Below are 19364 nucleotides of genomic sequence, written 5' to 3' on the forward strand. Positions count from 1 at the left end.
AAAAAAAAAAAAAAACAACCTCAGTGGTCTAAGAGGTACAGGACTTCCCGAGTCAAACAAAGCTCACAGAGTTCTGTTCTGCAGGTTAGATACTGTAAATCACCAAGAAAAGAGTATTTTATGCATCATTCCAAAAGCAAATTTACTGGGACCAATACTTACTGCGCTGATAAATGTCTGACATCTGGGAGTGCAGGGAGAGTGCAGATGTGTAGAACTTGCCAACTCCCAGGCTTCAAGCTGTTGCTATGATGTCCCTGAAGGCAGATTTAGTACAAGATCTACATGGCCTTACCCCCTTTAGGGTTGGCGCTGTACTCACACAGAAGACACAGTAACCTCAAGAATGTGGTCAAGTGCTGGGACATGGTTAGAAAGATAATTCTGAGTATCTGTAAATCTTTGCTTCTCATATATCTGTATGAGTCACATTTCTGTTGCTGTGACAAAATACTTAGCAAACATTCAGGAAGAGCTTAACTGGGCTCACAGATTAAAGGTGTACTCCATCTTGGCGGGGAAGACAGCAGCGCAAGCATCTATAGTCGGGAATCAGAGAGAGAGATGGATGTGGCCGCTTCACTTACCCGGTCCATAAGGTGATGGCGACCACATCCAGTGTGGACCTTCTCATTCCTGTCAATGCTCTCTAGAAAAAAAACACAACAGAGGTATGACTTCTAGATTGGATCCAAATGCCCAAATCCTGGGTCGACAAACCATCTATTACAATGATTTATTCCATTGTACATTCAGATAATTTCATTTTAACAAAGGCCATGTACTCTCCAATTCTAGCCAAGTCTTCAAAGCCATATTGATATAAGCCAGTTTTCTGTACATCACTGGCATGTGTCCCGTTTTTGCAAGGACCAACAAGAGAAGCCAAGGTTTTCTGGCACTCATTTCCAAGTGGAAAGCTGTACCCATGAGTGCAAATCAACCTTAGGAACCCAATTAGGTCCATTTTAAAGATGTGATAGTAACAACCCATGCCTTCTTAGGGAGAAAGACACTATTCTTGGGTAGCAAGTGCGTTACAAGGCTCCATTCTGGGCATTGGACACAGCTAAGAAAGATCCGTCACCACTGTGCTTGCAGTGACCTGGTGAAGAAGAACTCACCGGTGACCAGTCCTAAGTTCTTGTTTAAAACTTCGGTGTCACAGTTAGCATCCCTACTCAGTACTATGCACATATATGGTCAGCATACATGCATGCATCGTTGCATGCATGCACACACACAAGCATGCACACTCATGTGTGCACATATACTGCCCATTCCCAGCTTATGTCTCATCTTCTTCCCCAGATCAAGTCCAACGTGAACCGTGAGAATGCCAAGTATGTGCTCCAAGGAGAGTTCGCTGACAAGGTCTTCGGGGTAGATGCTAACACAGGAAATGTGTTTGCCTATGAGAGATTAGACCGGGAAAAAGTCTCTGAGTACTTCCTTACTGCCCTCATTGTGGACAAGAATACCAACAAAAACCTGGAGCAACCTTCCAGCTTCACCATCAAGGTGCATGATATAAATGACAACTGGCCTGTGTTTTCACGTCAGGTATTCAACGCATCTGTGCCAGAGATGTCAGCTATAGGTATGTGCCTAGTCTTCCCTCTCTCTCCTCCCCTCATCAACACCAGCCTGAAGACACCTCTCACATCAGCCACCTCAGTACTTAGGGTCAGGCTCCAGTAAGCTCAAGGAAGTAGTTGTAATGCTGTCTTGTGCCTTTACATGATTTCAAAATGTGTCCCTAAAGGCTAACCTCTGACCTACTCCCAAACTAAACCCTGACCCTAATCATACATAGGTTTTAATCCTCATAATGTACTGAGCACTGACTCATTACTGTCTCATAGCCTGGGACCTGATCCTGACCCCAGAGTGTGTCATCACCCTAGATACGGGTTTAGGAGGTACTAGCCTGTCCTCATCCTCCTTCCAGAAGGTCCAGGCAAAGAGTGTGTCTCTCTACTCTTCTGTCTGGGATCTGGGATCAAGGCCATGGAGCCAGACCTCCTTGAGGAAACCTAGAACTCCAAAGAATGAGAAATGGGATCTCAACCCCTCTGGGGGGCTTTGCAACACCTTCCCAGTCCCACATTCCCACACTTTCAGAAAATGAAAATCTACCCAGACATCACCTAAGTTTCTCCCTCAAACCCAAACAGCTTCCCTTCTTCATTTCTCCTGCAAACACACACACCACACACACACACACACACACACACACACACACACCACACACATACACCACACACACACACACCACACACACACACACACACACACACACACACACACACCACCTGTTTTCTCTGCCTGCTTTATGAGTGCTCTGGCTGGGCTTACCCTTGGTGGCACTTTGTCCTCATGATGGCCCCTCTGGCACAAAGCAGCCTTCGTTCCCTCAGCTTGGGCAGCAGGAAGAGCAGAATCCCATCAACTCCCACCAGGAAATGGGGCCACAGTCATGAGCAGATACACCAGAACTCACTCTCTCTCTCTCTCTCTCTCTCTCTCTCTCTCTCTCTCTCTCTCTCTCTCTCTCTCTCTCTCTCTCTCTCTCTCTCTCTCTCCACCCCCCCATAGGGACCTCTGTCATCCGTGTGACAGCAGTGGATGCAGATGACCCCACTGTGGCCGGCCACGCCACTGTCTTGTACCAAATCGTGAAAGGAAATGAGTACTTTGGCATCGATAACTCTGGTCTGTATGACTAAACCTTTTGGGCGGGTACCTATTTGGAGGGATGGGGGAGGGGCGTGAATATTGCAGGTGCCAATGTGGAGAGAACTCTAACCTGATAGTGATAGTCACCAGCCACTGATCCAGAGAAGGAATGCATAGTACACATAAAGACATGTTGAAGCGGGTTAAGGGAGAAGGAAACAGACAAGTGCCCGAACCATGTCCAGAAAGAAAAGCAGGGCTTTTTCACCCAAGCATAGACCAGGACTCAATAGAACATACTGGTCGGAAGGTCTCTGTACACGTTCAGAGACATCTGATTTGAACCCAGAACTGCTGCTCAGCCCTACAGTCCTTGGACAAATTAGCTACCACCTAAGAGCCTTACTTCCTTTGTCCAGAAAAATAGGAATGCTCACACTCCCTTGCGCAGTAGCTGAGAAGTTGGAATTAGATTTTGCATAGGCACAGCCTTACCACAGAAATTTTTTCATGCCTTGTTAAGAGAAAAAAACTTTAGACCAATTAAATTTTATCAAGTTTAATTTTTGCAAAGAACAGTTCACAAATTGGGACACCCCAGAAGCCAAACAAGTTCAGAGAAACCCCAGGGCTGCCACATAGTTGGGTGATATTTATAGTGCAGGGGGAAAAAAAAAAAACCAAAAACCTGTAGTCTAGAAACGGCTCGGTTGGTTCCAGCTGGGGTGTCTGCCTTATTTGAATAGCTTTGAACAGGTGGCAGCCTATGATTAACTGAAGCACAGCTGCTGTGATTGGCTGAGCATACTCCTAAGTTAGGGCTTTAGTTTATTTACATGCTACTAGGTTGCAGTTCATCACAGGATTCAAGTCTGCAAGTACAGAAGGCTTCTCAGGCCAAATTTGGTGTTTAACAAATTTTAAAAGTGGAAAGTACTGAACCTTGGAAGCAAGAGAGAAGGCCAGTTAGTCAAGCCAGACACACTTGTCTTCCAGAAGATGAGCAAAACCATAGTGCAACTGGTACTTCTGTGTACTCCAAGAGATACATCACTAACCCATCACAGCACTCTAGGCACTAAAAAGGGCAGTCATTTCTATGTTTGTCAATATAGACATCATTAATCAAGTACAGCACAGCCAATCATGTTTATGTGTACCAAGGCAGACATCACTAATCCATCTCACTCTGAGCCTGGAATCGGCAGTATGATCTTTCTCAACAACATTCTCTCTGGCTAGGAATAATTTTGGACCATATGTTTAGCCAGCTTTTAGCCCTACAGGGCAAGGTATGGAGTTGGTGGACTGTAGTTCTAGGGTTCCCAATCTCAAATATATAGTGGGGTCACCTGTGTATTTCTGAAAGGATCTGAGCACTCAAGTTTTCTTAGATGACACAACTCCTGTTGGGACACTTTCTTTTCAGGACTCATTTTCACAAAGGTCAAAAACTTGGACAGAGAGAAAAAGGCTGAATACAAGATCGTGGTGGAAACACAAGATGCCCTGGGCCTTCGGGGAGAGTCGGGCACAGCCACTGTGCTGATCAGACTGGAAGACATCAATGACAACTTCCCCATCTTTACTCAGTGTAAGCCCCTCCCATAGGCCTTTAAGTAGACAGGAACTGAGACAATCCAGATTCAGTGATTTGGGAGCTCTCAGAGAGTGCCCCAAATCTCTCTACTTCTCGCTATATCCCAGGGAGCTTCTGAAGCCAGAGTATGGAGACCCCAATGCATCCTAATGTCTTGCTCTTGTGGTCACCCAACTGTCCCCTGATGTGTCCCCTTCACAGACCAGATTTAAAAAAAAAAAAATCACAGCCCTGCTGAGAGCACTGCAGTGCTTCAAGTCCCACTGTGAGACAGAGCAATTTCACCCAGAACCTCTAAAACTGAAGGCCCAGCTATACAATCCCAGAGAACAGGGTACAGCCAAAGCCTAGTATAAACATACCCACAAACTGAACTTCCCTTTAGAAACTGTCTGTCAAGAGCTTTGCCTGTGCCCCCAGTAAGAGTGGGAAGGAAAAGTAAATTGGTATGTTCATGGAACCCACTAGCTATATGGAAATTCAGGCCTCAGCTGACCCCCAAATTATCTAGTTCTGAAGTAGCTCTATTACTTCCTGAAGGCAAGATTTGTCTCGCTCGTCTATTGATGTTCCAATGTACAGAATGGGCTAACTCCCTGCTAGCTTGATAGGGGGACAAAAGGCAAGGCAGACCTCCTTACCTTGGGACCCGGCATTACATAATCATAAATTTCTTGCCTGTTTTCTGTAGCAAAATATTGTTTGATACCCAGATAGGGCAGCACATGCCTCTGACCCTAGCATTCAAGAGACAGAGACAGGAGTTTGCAAGTTCAAACCCAGCCTGGGCTACAGAGCAAGCCTCTATCTTAAAATGCCAAAGGCTAGGGGTATAGTTCAGTGATAGAGTTCCTGCCTAGCCTGGGTAAGACCCTTGGTGTGTGTGTGTGTGTGTGTGTGTGTGTGTGTGTGTGTGTGTGATAATATGAAGGGACAATTGTCTTATCTATCTCATTAACTCATTGCGGTATCCTATACACATCAGCCACATACACATTTTCGGTGCCTGAAGACATCCGAGTGGGCAAGCCCTTGGGCTTTCTGTCTGTTGTGGACCCAGATGAGCCTCAGAACCGGATGACCAAGTACAGCATCATGCAGGGCGAGTACAGGGACACCTTCACCATTGAGACAGACCCCAACCGTAATGAGGGTATCATCAAACCCACAAAGGTATGTAGACCTGCAGAACTGAACCCATCCATGGGCTGTGGAGTTTGTAGTATCCAAAAGACATACTCAGGGATCACTTCTAAGCCATAGGGTATTGAAGGAGAATGTTCTTGTACAGCTCAGAGCTGACCATGAGCTCATGGGGACTATAACCCACAGTCTCAGCCTGAGGTGTTCCAGAGATAAAGCAGAGGCGATACTTTGGGTGTGACATGTTTATTTGGGCAGTAATTCCTAGACGCCTCAGGAGCAAGGATAGGTGGCAATCACTGAAGAACAGGTACAAGTGGGGCCCAGACCCATGGTGGGGGGCTATATCGAGCATATCTCAGAGTTGCAGCAGAAAGATCAGGCTCCGGAGAAAGCGGCTACAAACCCTGCAGCGCTGACAGACAACACTTGTCCTAGTCTCATTTCTCATGTTGTGATAAAATAACCTTGACCAAAAGCAACTTTGGAGAAGAAAGGGGTGTGCTCGATTTAGAATTCCAAGTTGAGTCCGTTGTTAAGGAAAAGTCCCAGTGGCAGGAACTTGAGACAACTGGTCACATCACATCCACAGTCAAAAGCAGAAGGTAATGAATGCACTCATACTTTCTGTCTGTGGCTTTGGCTATCAGCTAGCTTTATCCTCTCATACAGTTCAGGGCCAGGCCTAGGGAATGGTGCTGCCCACAATGGGCTTGGACTTCTTACACTAATTAACAATCAAGATAATCCCCCATAGACAAGCCCATATGTAACCTGATCCTCAGTTGAGGTCCCCTTGTCAGGTGATTTCAGATCATACAGCAAATTGACACTAAAAACTCACCAGCCCTGTGCCCTCAACGTTAACTCCTGTATCCCAACAGTAGAAATCTATCAGCATATATGTAAAGAATGTATACCTGAGGGCACAAATAGCCATGGACAGTGGCTGCTGCTGACAGCAAGCAGTCTAACTGACTCAATCCAGAAGAGGGAAAGGAGCTTTCATGCTTCCAGAATTTTCAAGTAGAGGACTGGGAACACAGTCACCAGGGTCCATAAAGCTCTCAGATAGTAGGGAAGATAGACACACAAACAACAACAACAAAGAGTAACTGGTATATTCAAGGCTGCACAATAATGCCAGAGAGGAAGGTGTTACCTCTGTTTGGAGTACATTCTGAGAGGGTCTCTTACTACCTGCTCGATAGCAAACTGCTACTCCTTACTCTGGATGAACAGGAAGAAATCTGCTAGGAAAACGAACACAGGAGACGTCTCTTGACTTCACAAAACCAGGAAAGGTGCTCCCTTTGAATAGAACCACTAGGTTATTGCCCTCTTGAGAGGAGGACTGGGGCTGGGCATGTCCTTAATTCATAGAACAGGACCAGGTACACAGGTGGGGCCGATAAAATGAAAAGCGCTAATGTCAGTTGCCACACTTCCTGCCACATGCAGCCCCTGGACTATGAACTCATCCAGCAGTACACATTCTACATTGAGGCCACAGACCCCACTATCAGATTCGAATACCTGAGCAGCACTGCAGGCAAAAACAAAGCCAAGATCACCATCAATGTCCTAGACGTGGATGAGCCTCCTGTCTTCCAGCGACGCTTCTACCACTTCCAGCTGCCAGAAAACCAGAAGAAACCACTGATCGGCACTGTGGTGGCCAAAGACCCTGACAAGGCTCGTCGCAACATTGGGTAAGGAAGTGGTGGGCATGAGGTGATAATGCCATGCTGATTCTGACATGGACATTCTTATGCCTGATGGTCTGAGACCAAGGCTCAGAGAAGGACACTGTCTCGCAGAACTTCCATAGAAGGATGCTGAGGTTAGACCCTGGCTCTGTCCACTAATACCCGTCTCCTGCCAGCTCCTGTATGTCTATCTTGTCTGGTCCGGGCCATCCTCTATTCTTTAAAGGACTTTGGATCTTGACTCACATAGGTCTTGTCTAATGAGGCCATCAAGCAGGAATGGCTTATCTGAAGCCCCGTCACCAAAAATAGTTTAGAGATGTGTCTCCCAAGACACAAAGCCAGAGTGTTGCTTTTGCTTGATGAGACTACACACTTCTTTTTTTTTTTTAAGATTTATTTCTTTATTATATGTAAATACACTGTAGCTGTCTTCAGACACACCAGAAGAGGGCATCAGATCTCATTAAGGGTGGTTGTGAGCCACCATGTGGTTGCTGGGGATTTGAACTTAGGACCTCTGGAAGAGCAGTCCGTGCTCTTAACCACTGAGCCGTCTCTCCAGCCCCGAAACTACAAACTTCTATAAAGCCATCTATGGTAGTTCCTGCTCCCACCGGGTTGGCTTGAGTATCCTCTCCTTCATGACCACACGAACGGACCGATGCACAGATGCTGTGTTTGTTGTTACCATTTATGCTTTTGCTGTCATTTGCTTTGGATCATGTTCTGCACAGTTCATCAATACTTGTTCCTAGCTCGCTTTCCATTGCTACAACTTCGTAGTTGGGCTGGATAATTTATGAACCACAGAGCTCTATTTATCTTACGGGTCTAAAGGCTCGGAAATCCAAGGGCATGGTGCCAGCACCTGATGGCCATCTAATGAGGTCTTAGTTACTGCACCATGGGAGACCTAATGAGCTTGCCAGTGTAGGTCTTCCTTCATCTTCCTATAAAGCCACTAAGCCACCATGGGGGCCCCACCCTCGTGACCTAATCCTAGTCCTAATGGTAATTACCCCCCCAAAAAAACTTAATCTCCGAATACCACAAATACATGCATCGGTGGGTACAGTTTCTAATACATGGACCTTGGAGGGTGTGGAACGAGATATTCAACCCTGTGTCCTTGTTCCTCTGTCTTAACTAGATGTCCCTCCTTTACCCTCTGGGACAAAGGGAATACATAGATCTGCTCAGACTTCCTGGAGTCACATAATAGTTAGTAGGAAGCATGAATTCAATCCAGTCTGATTTCATCCCACACGTGAAGGGCCTGTTGTCTAAACATGATTATTTCCTCACTGCTATTATGTATTTAAGCTCTTACATACACTTGACCCTACCTCTGGATTCCCCATTCTGGCTGTGTCTCTGAGACATTAAACTTTAGAGGAACAACTTTCTGCCAAGATTTAGTCTAACAGGAACCCTTCTCTCTCTGTGATTTCTATCTAACCTGAAATGACCACTCTTACATATGAGTATCATTTTTTTAAAGATAGGGTCTAAGTAGCCCTGACTGGCCTTGAACTTCCATGATCCTATCTCTGCCTCTTTAGTACCCTTATTACAGGGCACATTCCACCACACTTGGCTTCATAAGAATAATTTTAGTGTAGTTTTTAAAAAAATATTTATACCCTAATGAGTTTTTTTATTTGATCACTCTTTTATTTCTTTATTTATTCTGTGTGTAAGGGGTGGTGCATGCCACAGCACAAACATGGAGGTCAGAGGACACTTACAGGAGTCAGTTCTCTCCTTGGACCATGTGAGACCCGGGGATTAGAACTCAGGTTATCAGGCTTGACCATAGGTACCTTCGCCAACCAAGCCATTTTGATGGCCCAAGAATTGATTTTACATATCAATTCTGGAAAATCTTCATTTGTTTACAATACTAGCATTGGTCAAGAGCCTCCCAAGAACCCTACCTTTCGGGCCACATCCCCAGGCTTCTGTTACCTTCCACCCCCGACCCCTACCCCCCATTTTCAGACAGGGTCTCACTAAGCAACCCAATCTAGCCATAAACTCATGCTATAGCCCAGGCTGACCTTGGGATTCTGCCTCAGCTTCCTGGAATTGCAGGACCACATCACCAGACCTAGCAGTATTGGGTCTTCATGTTGAAAACAAAGCAAGCCTTTCCTGTTTGGGTCCACCTCACACATCTGGGGACCCGATCTCCCTGCCATCTATTCCATGGGATTTATAATTATAATCTTGGCTATTTCTTTGGTTGGAGACTTTATTGACTTGGGATTGTTTTGTTTGGTCTTCTTGTACTACTGCTGTGGGGGTTAAAGGGGTGGAAGTGGTCTAATACGTTCTGCGATATAATATAATTGCGTTGCCCCCATGTTTTACTGAAATATCAATACTTCTGTTTTATGTATTTTAATTTTTCTGTACAGTTAACTAAGATTTACCACTGTTTTACTTTCTTTCTTTTTTTTAAAGATTTATGTATTTTATGTATGAGGACAGTGTAGCTGTCCAGCTCCTTGTGAGCCATCATGTGGTTGCTGGGAATTGAACTCAGGACCTCTGCTGGCTTTGGCCCTGCTTGCTTCGGCCCAAAGATTTATTTATTGTTATATGTAAGTACCCTGTAGCTACCTTCAGACACACCAGAAGAGGGCGTCCAATCTCATTACAGATGGTTGTGAGCCACCATGTGGTTTCTAGGATTTGAACTCAGGACCTTCAGAAGAGCAGTCAGTGCTTTTAACCACTGAACCATCTCTCCAGGCCTGTTTTACCTTCATTAATGTCCTATAACTTCTTTTTCCAGTGCAAGGGATAGAAGCCAGGGTCTGTGCACATGAAAAAAATGTATTATATTAAATGTATTTAAAAAAATGTATTATATTGTGTACTACATCTTCCTCTTTGTCATGGCTTTTTTTTTTGTAGTAGCAACAATCTTCACACACACACACACACACACACACACACACACAATTCCAGCTATGGTGTAGGTGATTTTAAAGTTACTTACTTAGTTTGAAACACAGCTGGGTGGAGTCTTATAAGATAACCACATCCTCAGGTCCAGCATGATCCTACTCATGGGCAGGTCCACTCACTCTGGGTGGTAAGTGTAGGGAACACTAGAGAGGGGTGTGGGGAAGGATACAGGGCTCAAATCCTGAAGCGCCTCCTCTGTCATGCTGAGGACCTTGGAAACAGCAAAGGACAAGGAAAGCCATGAACCTCTTTCTCCTGGACAGATACTCCATCCGCAAGACCAGTGACAAAGGCCAGTTCTTCCGAATAACCAAACAGGGGGACATCTACAATGAGAAAGAGCTGGACAGAGAAACCCACGCCTGGTATAACCTGACTGTGGAGGCCAACGAACTGGATTCTAGGGGTGAGTGGCTCCACCTTCCAGGCTATCTGGGCTCTTCTTTTCCCTCATTCTTTCAAAATTGGCATGATGAGGTATCATTCTGGACGTCTGAATATACTCAAAGGCCCTGGGGAAGCATTCTCTGCTGGGATATATTGACCTTCCATGTCTGAGTGTGCTCCTTAGACCACCATCATGTAGAGCACCCACAACCTTGTTGAATAATAGAGTACCACCTTAGACTGAATGCATCATAGTTTAAGAGACTCTGTGATAAAACAGGTATCTCTGTGATGAGTCTCAGCAAAGGCACATGCCACACACAGACTTTCTGAGGGTTTGGTCTAGAGAACACAGAGAGACTCGAAGGCTGTGCATGGACCAAGTGCTGCATGGTTCTTAGTGTTAAACACACTTAGCAAACACTTCTCTGTGCACAGAGAGTTAGTTATGTGTGGGCCAGAGAAAGAGCCAAGAAGCAGCTCAAAACTATAGAGATTGTCAGGTTCTGCAACAATTGGTGTAAATTCTGACAGATGCAAGGGGAGTTGTAACAATCACTCAGCAAAATAATGTTCACTTTCCCACAGCAACCAGGTCCCTTGGGGTTCCTGAGGCAGGGACAACATTACTTAAATAAGTGTATGATAGCCGGGCGGTGGTGGCACACACCTTTAATCCCAGCACTTGGGAGGCAGAGGCAGGCGGATTTCTGAGTTCGAAGCCAGCCTGGTCTATAGAGCAAGTTCCAGGACAGCCAGGGCTACACAGAGGAACACAGAGAAATGTCTGATTGCATTATTTTAATCAAGTGTATCTGTTTGCTTGATTTACTTATTAACTTTTTTACAACCTCTTAAGATGTACTGAGGATGGTTAGCTCTCAAATTCTTATAAGCAAGTTTGCTCCGTATGAAGGTCTACCCCCCACGTTGTCCTCCTCCACACTCCTTCCATCAGCAACACCATCCTTTGGCCTTTCCTCCTAAAAGACAAAAATGGCCTCCTCCACACATTGCTCCAAGACTGTCCACCCAAGCATCTTCAGAGGCCAGCATTAGCTGGGCCCAGGATGATGACAAGTTGTCTCCCCTGCAGGTAACCCTGTAGGTAAAGAATCCATTGTGCAGGTTTACATTGAAGTTTTGGATGAGAATGACAACCCTCCAGAATTTGCCAAGCCCTATGAACCTAGAGTGTGTGAGAATGCGGTCCAGGGCAAGGTGAGTTGCCTTCAAGTCTGGGAGATGGGAGGCAGGACAGAGGCAGTGTGTTTTCGGGTAGATGGCATGGGAGAAAACCTTCCTTGTCCACCTAGAGTTTCCTAAGCTTAAAGTAACTACATAATAGCCCTGAATAAAAGGCTATTCCCATTTTACAGGAGGAAAAATGTAAGCTCTGAGAATGTCTGAAGAGTAGGTCAGGGATAAGTGAGTTCAGGGCAGTAGTAGACCAAGTGGCTTTGGGGAGACCATAGTGCCTCAGGTGACAGGCAGCCACAGTCATGTCTAAACTCCCAAAACCACGCTGATCATTCCCCATCTCTCACATTCCAGCTGGTAGTACAGATCTCTGCAACAGACAAGGATGTGGTGCCAGTAAACCCAAAGTTCAAGTTTGCCCTGAAAAATGAGGACAGCAACTTCACCCTCATAAACAACCACGGTAAGCCTCACAGCACGGGGTTGTCTCTTAGAAGGTCAGAGGTGTCAGTTAAGAGTCTCGAAGCACTAGGATCAAGTACTAGACCAAGATGGAGTGACAGGTCTCCAGAGGGTCTTTCAAGTTACAGGGTGGTCTGCACAACTTTCACCATACAGACTGTACACTTAATCTATGTTGTGGTTGAAGCCACCTGGCCAGGCTTCATGGTCCATAGGACATGGTCCAGAGGGTTACCATTACCCTCAAGAGGCTTCATTGAAGAGGAACACAGAAGGAATACAGGGATGCAGGCACCCAGATCAATCCAAACTATCCAAAGGCTTCTTCGAATACTGGGAGGATTCCAGAGAGCCCAACCTGGGAATAGGAAATCACGAACCCCAGGAATGCAATGAGCTTTGTTGCAGTTCAGCTAGAACGAGTATCTACCATAACGTGTTCCCCGAACAGGATCTGGTCTGCCAATCACAGCTCATCTATTCAGCCAATCAAAGACTCAGAGAGTCTTGTGAGGTCAGTAGTGGCCAGTCAGAGGTCTGGTGAAGACCCACTTGTTAGAGTGATGACCTTAAGCTGATTTAATTCCATCTGAAAGTGACCAGTCTTCCATAGCCTCTGCAACTTTCTAAGAAAAATATATACCCTTAGGTATGACTGTAGCAACTGTTGACCCTAACATGGTAGGAAATCCCCCTGACCATTACTGATGACACAGTGAAATCCCCCTGACCGTTACTGATGACACAGTGAAATCCCCCTGACCATTACTGATGACACAGTGAAGGCCTTACACTGAAACAGCCCACTGTCTTCTTTGGGGAAGACTACGGAAGAGGGTCCCTGAGAGGGGGTGGGGCATGTACTCATCAGCCACAGACCACTCAAGCAAGATGAACCCCATGGCCTACAGAATGAGGAAAGTAGCCATGTTGTGCTGACAGTTAAGGACACAACGCAATAGTCAGAAAATATCATTGCAAAAATACCCGTCATCCCATCCCCGCTGTGTACCTTGAATGAGCTAAGAACTGGGACCCATTATAAAAAGTTAAGGAGCTACCCCAAACGCAAATCCCACGTGCAACAGGAAGCAAGTCTCAGAGTCGTTTGCATACAAATGTTCTGCATATCGGAATCTCTCATTTCTCCCAGATTGCCTTTGGCTGTGTGGCTAAGTAAGTTCTCTGATCATTGGTGTCACAACCTCCCAGGAACCTACCAAAAGCAGATCAGCTCTCCCTTGCCTATAGCCACTGAATAGCAGCAGCAGCAGTGATGTGTGTGTGTGTGTGTGTGTGTGTGTTGAAAAGGAAGGGTCTGACAATCAGGTTGTTTATAAAGCTCCCTGGAGGACCCTTCTCTGCAGCAAACCAATAGTTAGTGTTAGGGATGGGAGATACTGGCATAGAAAATGGTTCTCAGCTGCAGAATGCCTTGGGACATCCTCTCCCAAGGACAAATGGGAGTGCCCCTGGGGAACCAGGCTTGTAAACCTCCTTTGCAATGATTCAGAGGTAGCACTAGTGCAAGAAAAATAAAAAGCATTATTTTCCTGATGTGTGTGTGTGTGTGTGTGTGTGTGTGTTTAAAACAATACAGCAATGAGCTGAGCAAAAGCCCATGTCAGAATGGTATTGGAGAAGGAGAAGCTGATGTGTACCCACTGGCCACAGAAACAGAAAGCTGGAGTCTTGTATGCTGTCTGAACCGTTCTTTCAGGCTGGGTCAAAGCAGCTGCCCATGGGCATCCTCTACAAAGATACAAGCCTGTGTTCAAGGGGCTCAAACATGAGGCAGGGAACAAACAGGGCAGTGAAATCACCCAGAAAGAGGCAGCTTCCCCTCCCCAGTCCACCTTCCCACCCACCGTGGGATAAGAGGGCAGATGCTCCTGGCTGAGCCTCACTCTGTGGTCTTAATGTTTGCAGACAACACTGCCAACATCACGGTCAAGTATGGGCAGTTTAATCGGGAGCATGCCAAGTTCCACTATCTTCCGGTGCTCATCTCAGACAACGGGGTGCCCAGCCTGACTGGAACCAGCACACTAACCGTGGGTGTGTGCAAATGCAACGAACAGGGCGAGTTCACCTTCTGTGAGGAGATGGCCGCTCAGGCGGGCGTCAGCATCCAGGCGCTGGTGGCCATCTTTCTCTGCATCCTCACCATCACAGGTCAGTCTCATGGGACAGGGAGCAGAGACCAAGGGGGCTTCACAGAAGAGGCAGGGTTCTGGTCCGATCCTGCACCACCCTGGAGCTCACAGTTCTTGTATAGGATACAGAGATACAGATGTAGAACCCCACCAGACTGGGGCTTAAGTGGGCAAGGGAAAGGAGGGATGAGCCACAAGATCATTGTTCAAGCTAACTCCATTTCAAAATTACCTGGGACCTGGTGTATCTCAGGGGCAGAGCACGTTAGCATGTGTCCCAGGCACCAGGTTCAATATCCCCATTTCAAAACAAAAAAGAAAAGGAATCTATACTTGAATCTATTCATTCATTTGCTAAATATATTTTGAGCACATGCTATATTCTGGGTGTCATTTGGGGTACTAGTATACATTTAAAAACGACTTTCTTTCTATTACTCATTTATTTTGAGACAAGATCTCACTGTATAGCCCTTGGCTGGCCTGGAACTCACTCTGTAGAACACTCGAGCCCCCAATTCACTTGCCTTTGCCCTCAGACTGTTGGGATTAAAGCTATATGCCACCACTCCTGGCTTTAATTGTTTCTAAAACTCCATTATAACAGAATGTTTTGAGACTTCTAGCTTGGAATGTCACTAGGGGATTTCGTTTGCTTTTATAGAATTCTTCCAGCCTTAGTTTTCTGGGTTTTTTTGTTTTTGTTTTTGTTTTTTTGAGCCTTGTCACTTTCAGGCTTCACCTTAGGCTTCACCTAGGTCTGGCATTTCCTAAGAAACAGACTTCAGCTTGCCTTGCGGAGCTGCCAGGAAAGGTATCTTACCTGTGTTAGCCAGCCTCATCCTCCAGGGACACCAGGAAGTTTCCTGTTGGCATTAGCACCCAGCAGAGTCTGGCTCCTCCAGTTGAGGGCTGACGGCTGACATTCCTTCTAGAAAGTCCTTTCTCTATGCTGTACCAGCCCTGTGGGAAACACTGAGAAGCTAGGATGCTATGAGGCACAGGCGGCCTTTGCTCCAGGTCTCTGAACTTCTTGCTGCTGTGTGCGTTCATTTCCTGGATCTCTGAGCCAGAGAGAGACATTAGAGACCGACTTCTCTTTCATAAATAATAATAATGATAAAAAGCATTGATGCCACTCACACCACAGAATCTCATCATCGCCTTCCCCAAACACCAGTGTCACAGAGCACTCAATGTATCCACTCTGCAGACAGGAAAACTGAGGTTTGGGGAGGCCATGTTCACTCTTTGTATTTAACAGATTAGTGACTAACTCAAGGTTAGAAACACAGAGGAAATGGATTGAGCCCCGTTGAGAGAGCTCTCTCCCACAGCTCAAGGATCAGGGGACCTTCCCACACCCATTCCCACCAGTCTTCAGGAGGGTCAGTATTGTGTCACTGACTTATATTTTGAGCTAAGTCAGATCTGTTCGCCCAGTCATGGTAGCGGCCCTTGGAGGCTGGGCTGGCCCCAAGAACCTGTCTGACTCACATCTGTTGCTCTGACTTCCTGGCTGGCAGTGATTACCTTGCTGATCTTCCTGCGGAGGCGGCTCCGGAAGCAGGCGCATGCACATAGCAAGAGTGCGCTTGAGATTCACGAGCAGTTGGTCACCTACGACGAGGAGGGCGGTGGCGAGATGGATACCACCAGCTACGACGTGTCGGTGCTTAATTCTGTGCGCAGTGGCTCCACCAAGCCCCTGCGGTCCACGATGGACGCCCGGCCAGCAGTGTACACGCAGGTGCAGAAGCCACCGCGACTGGCTCCTGGAGTTCACGGAGGGCCCAGGGAGATGGCCACCATGATCGAGGTGAAGAAAGAAGAGGCAGACAATGACGGCGGTGGCCCCCCGTACGACACACTACACATCTACGGCTACGAAGGTGCAGAATCCATCGCAGAGTCCCTCAGCTCCCTGAGCACCAATTCCTCCGACTCTGACATTGACTATGACTTCCTCAATGACTGGGGACCCAGGTTCAAGATGCTGGCTGAGCTGTATGGCTCAGATCCCCAGGAGGAGCTCATCATCTAGGGCTTCTGATCTTTGGGCCTGGGGACCCAATCTCATTGCAACCTGAATCAGACACCTGACACTGCCTTCCCTGATTTTCAAGGAGTGACATAGACCCTTCGGCCCAGTACCCCTTGCCTGTGGGTACCAAAGACCCTTCCGTCCCCAAGGTAGCAAATTCCAGGTCCCTTAATATCCAGGAACAGATATATATCTTATTAATGGCCACTCCAAAAACTGGAAAAGTGAGGCTAGTATTCTATCTGTGCTCCTACCCTGCACCCCCCAACACACACATACACCCTCCCAGTCTATTCCAGACCTCCTGTCCCTTCAAAACTGCCACGCAAACTATGCTGAACGTCTAGTCTTTCCCAAGGGTCCCTGAGCCTCTGGTAAGGCTGTCTGTCTGAAGGTAGAAGACTGAATAGCATGCGCTATGGGTCAGGACTCTCAAGCCCACTCCAGTGGGAGGCCGTAACTCATCCATCATGCCTGCTCTCAGGAGATCCAGCACTGTTGGGCCTCGCTCACACCTACCCAATGCCCAGTTACTCCCCAGCCCCACCTCAGGCCTGTCCAGGAAGGAAGGAGACTTCAGCAAGCAGCTCCTGACCTTGGGTCCTAAGGTGATCCGGCAAGCCTGCAGCCCCATTTACTGCTTTACTGAGCAATGACCCATTCCATCAACTTCAGGGAAATGGCTTGTTGAATTTGAAGCAACTGTGAATTCACCCAGGAAGGACTGTGGAGACCATAGGTGACAGGTCATAGGCGACAGGTCATAGAACAAGGACGGCCTCCAACCCACTCACCAGAAAGATCCCAGAAGAGCTGAGAAGCCCTTCTGCCACTCAGCCCTGCCCAGGTTGCCTGCGGGAGGCCACTGTCTTGCCTGGTCACTCACCCTTCCTTTTCTCTTGCTGTCTGCTTATCTCTTGGAGGCTCCCAAGATGTAGCCTCCAAAAGCCTGGCCAATGCCCAAAAGCAAACGTAACTGCATCACAGAGCCACCACACCACTCGCCTTTTGCCTAGTTGCCTACATCTCAGGGAATGAACCCCACCTCCCCGCCCCTGGGCACACCTCTCAGAATGCAAGACCCCTGCCCTTTCCAGGAACAGTGGCCTCTCTGCATCTCTCCCTCGGAGAGAGTTGAGTAACTTTCCACTGAGTGACAGCTGGAGGAAGTGGCATACAAACACAAAGAGGTCCAGGCAGGTCAGAAATGAGCCTGCAGCTCACCCTCCTTTGTCGAACCCTCCCCAACAAGGCCTCTCTGCAGGGGACTATAGATAGCACTGACATCTGTCTAATCAATAATTAGTTTCTCTTCATTTTTTGTTTTTACTAATGATACTTATAAGTCTCTAGTTCTCACAAACATAGAATAAGATTTGTTGCGTAATAAGCGGTTTGCTATTTAGGTTAACAATTTTTTAATTCAGATTTCTTAGTTAGACGAACAATCCCTGTAAGTTTTTATTTCCTTTTGTAGTTATCGCTGTAAGGATAATGACTGTCTATTAGTCACCCTGGTGCATGAGATGTACTGTACCTTTTTTTTATATCCAAATAAAGATATCTTGAAATTCTTCCTTTTCCAGAGCTGAAAGAGCTCCTATGAAACACATACACATGCATGCATGCAAACGCATACACAGTCACACACGCGCAGACACGCATATACATATATAACTGCTACCCTCATCAGAGGAACTCAGAGGGCAAGGAAGCTTGTGAGTCACCACAAAAGTGGATTATGGGGCTAGATAAACGGCTCATTGGTTAAGCGTGTGTACTGCTCTTGCAGAAGACCCCAGTGTCAGTTCCCAGGATCCACGTTGGACAGCTTACCTGTAACTCCAGCTCCAGGGCATCCCATGCCCTCTTCTGGCCTTGGAGGGCACCTGTGCTCAAGTGTGCTTGCGCACACATAACTGAAAGTTCTATTCTTTTACAAAGAAAACTAATAGTGACAGAAAATGAGAGAGATCCGATTCAGCCTTCTGTCCACTCAGCCTCCCCACCCCCACAGTGCTCTATGCGTGCCTTATCCCCATATCTCCCATATACGCAGCAGCAGTCAGGCTTCTGTTTTGGGAAGGGGAGCTGCAACACTGTAAAAATCAAGGAAGCAGGTTCTTTTCTTGGGCAGACAGACACACAGCCCTGTGCACATGGGGACATCCCAGTTCCAAAGAATATGCCTGCACTTTCCAAACCCCTCTGCTGAAAAGCTTTCTCCTCCATTCCCCCTTTCTAAAGGTTTGGTCAGCTCTTCCCTAGCTCTGGCTCAGACACCTTTCATGTTGAACAGCGGGTGGGGACTGTCTCCAGCAAGCCCAGAAGGGGAGAGACTGCTCTCTGGTTTCTCTAAATCAAGTGAAATGAGCAGGCCTTGCAAGAGAAGTTGTCTGGATGACCCACCAGATAGCTCAGCAAGTCACCTAGGGACAGGTTGTGGAGATACACAGCTTCTGGGCTACTCTTTCCGCGGCGGCTGGCGGTGTTCTCAAGAGTGATGCTCTTGGAAGCAGGGCTCCCAGGTGCAGGATGCAGGAGATAGAACTAAGACCAAGTTACAACACCACAACACTCATCATCCGTACTGAAATTTACCCTTTTTTAAAAAAATTTATTTTACTTGATTAGATAACCCCCTGGTAGTTGTGAGGTTGGCAGGTTTTTTTTTTTAAAGATTTATTTATTTATTTTATGTGTATGAGTACATTGTAGCTGTACAGATGGCCGTGAGCCATCATGTGGCTGCTGGGAATTGAACTCAGGACTTCTGCTCGCTCCGGCCTCGCTTGCTCCGGCCCTGCTCGATCCAGTGTAATACACTGTAGCTGTCTTCAGACATACCAGAAAAGGGTGTTAGATCTCATTATGGATGGTTGTGAGCCACCATGTGGTTGCTGGGATCCAAACTCAGGACCTTTGGAAGAGCAATCAGTGCTCTTAACCCGCTGAGCCATCTCGACAGTCCCCGAGGTTGGCAGTTTTTAAAATTTATTTATTCG

General features: G+C 46.8%; 1 protein-coding gene across 1 annotated transcript in view; it reads left to right on the plus strand.

Annotated features, from left to right (window-relative positions):
• The window catches only part of Cdh5 (cadherin 5), a 41522-nt gene extending 23578 nt beyond the window's left edge, over nt 1-17944 (plus strand). The window contains exons 3-12 of the mRNA XM_031341079.1: nt 1312-1600; nt 2599-2715; nt 4109-4273; nt 5265-5452; nt 6884-7134; nt 10374-10516; nt 11594-11718; nt 12052-12160; nt 14089-14334; nt 15842-17944. Of these exons, the coding sequence (XP_031196939.1) occupies nt 1312-1600; nt 2599-2715; nt 4109-4273; nt 5265-5452; nt 6884-7134; nt 10374-10516; nt 11594-11718; nt 12052-12160; nt 14089-14334; nt 15842-16359 (2151 nt within the window). The 3' untranslated portion in view covers nt 16360-17944. The remainder of the gene's footprint in view (nt 1-1311; nt 1601-2598; nt 2716-4108; nt 4274-5264; nt 5453-6883; nt 7135-10373; nt 10517-11593; nt 11719-12051; nt 12161-14088; nt 14335-15841) is intronic.
• The last annotated feature ends 1420 nt before the right edge of the window (nt 17945-19364 follow it).

The sequence above is a fragment of the Mastomys coucha genome, unplaced genomic scaffold, assembly GCF_008632895.1.
Source record: "Mastomys coucha isolate ucsf_1 unplaced genomic scaffold, UCSF_Mcou_1 pScaffold22, whole genome shotgun sequence".
Lineage (NCBI taxonomy): Eukaryota > Metazoa > Chordata > Mammalia > Rodentia > Muridae > Mastomys > Mastomys coucha.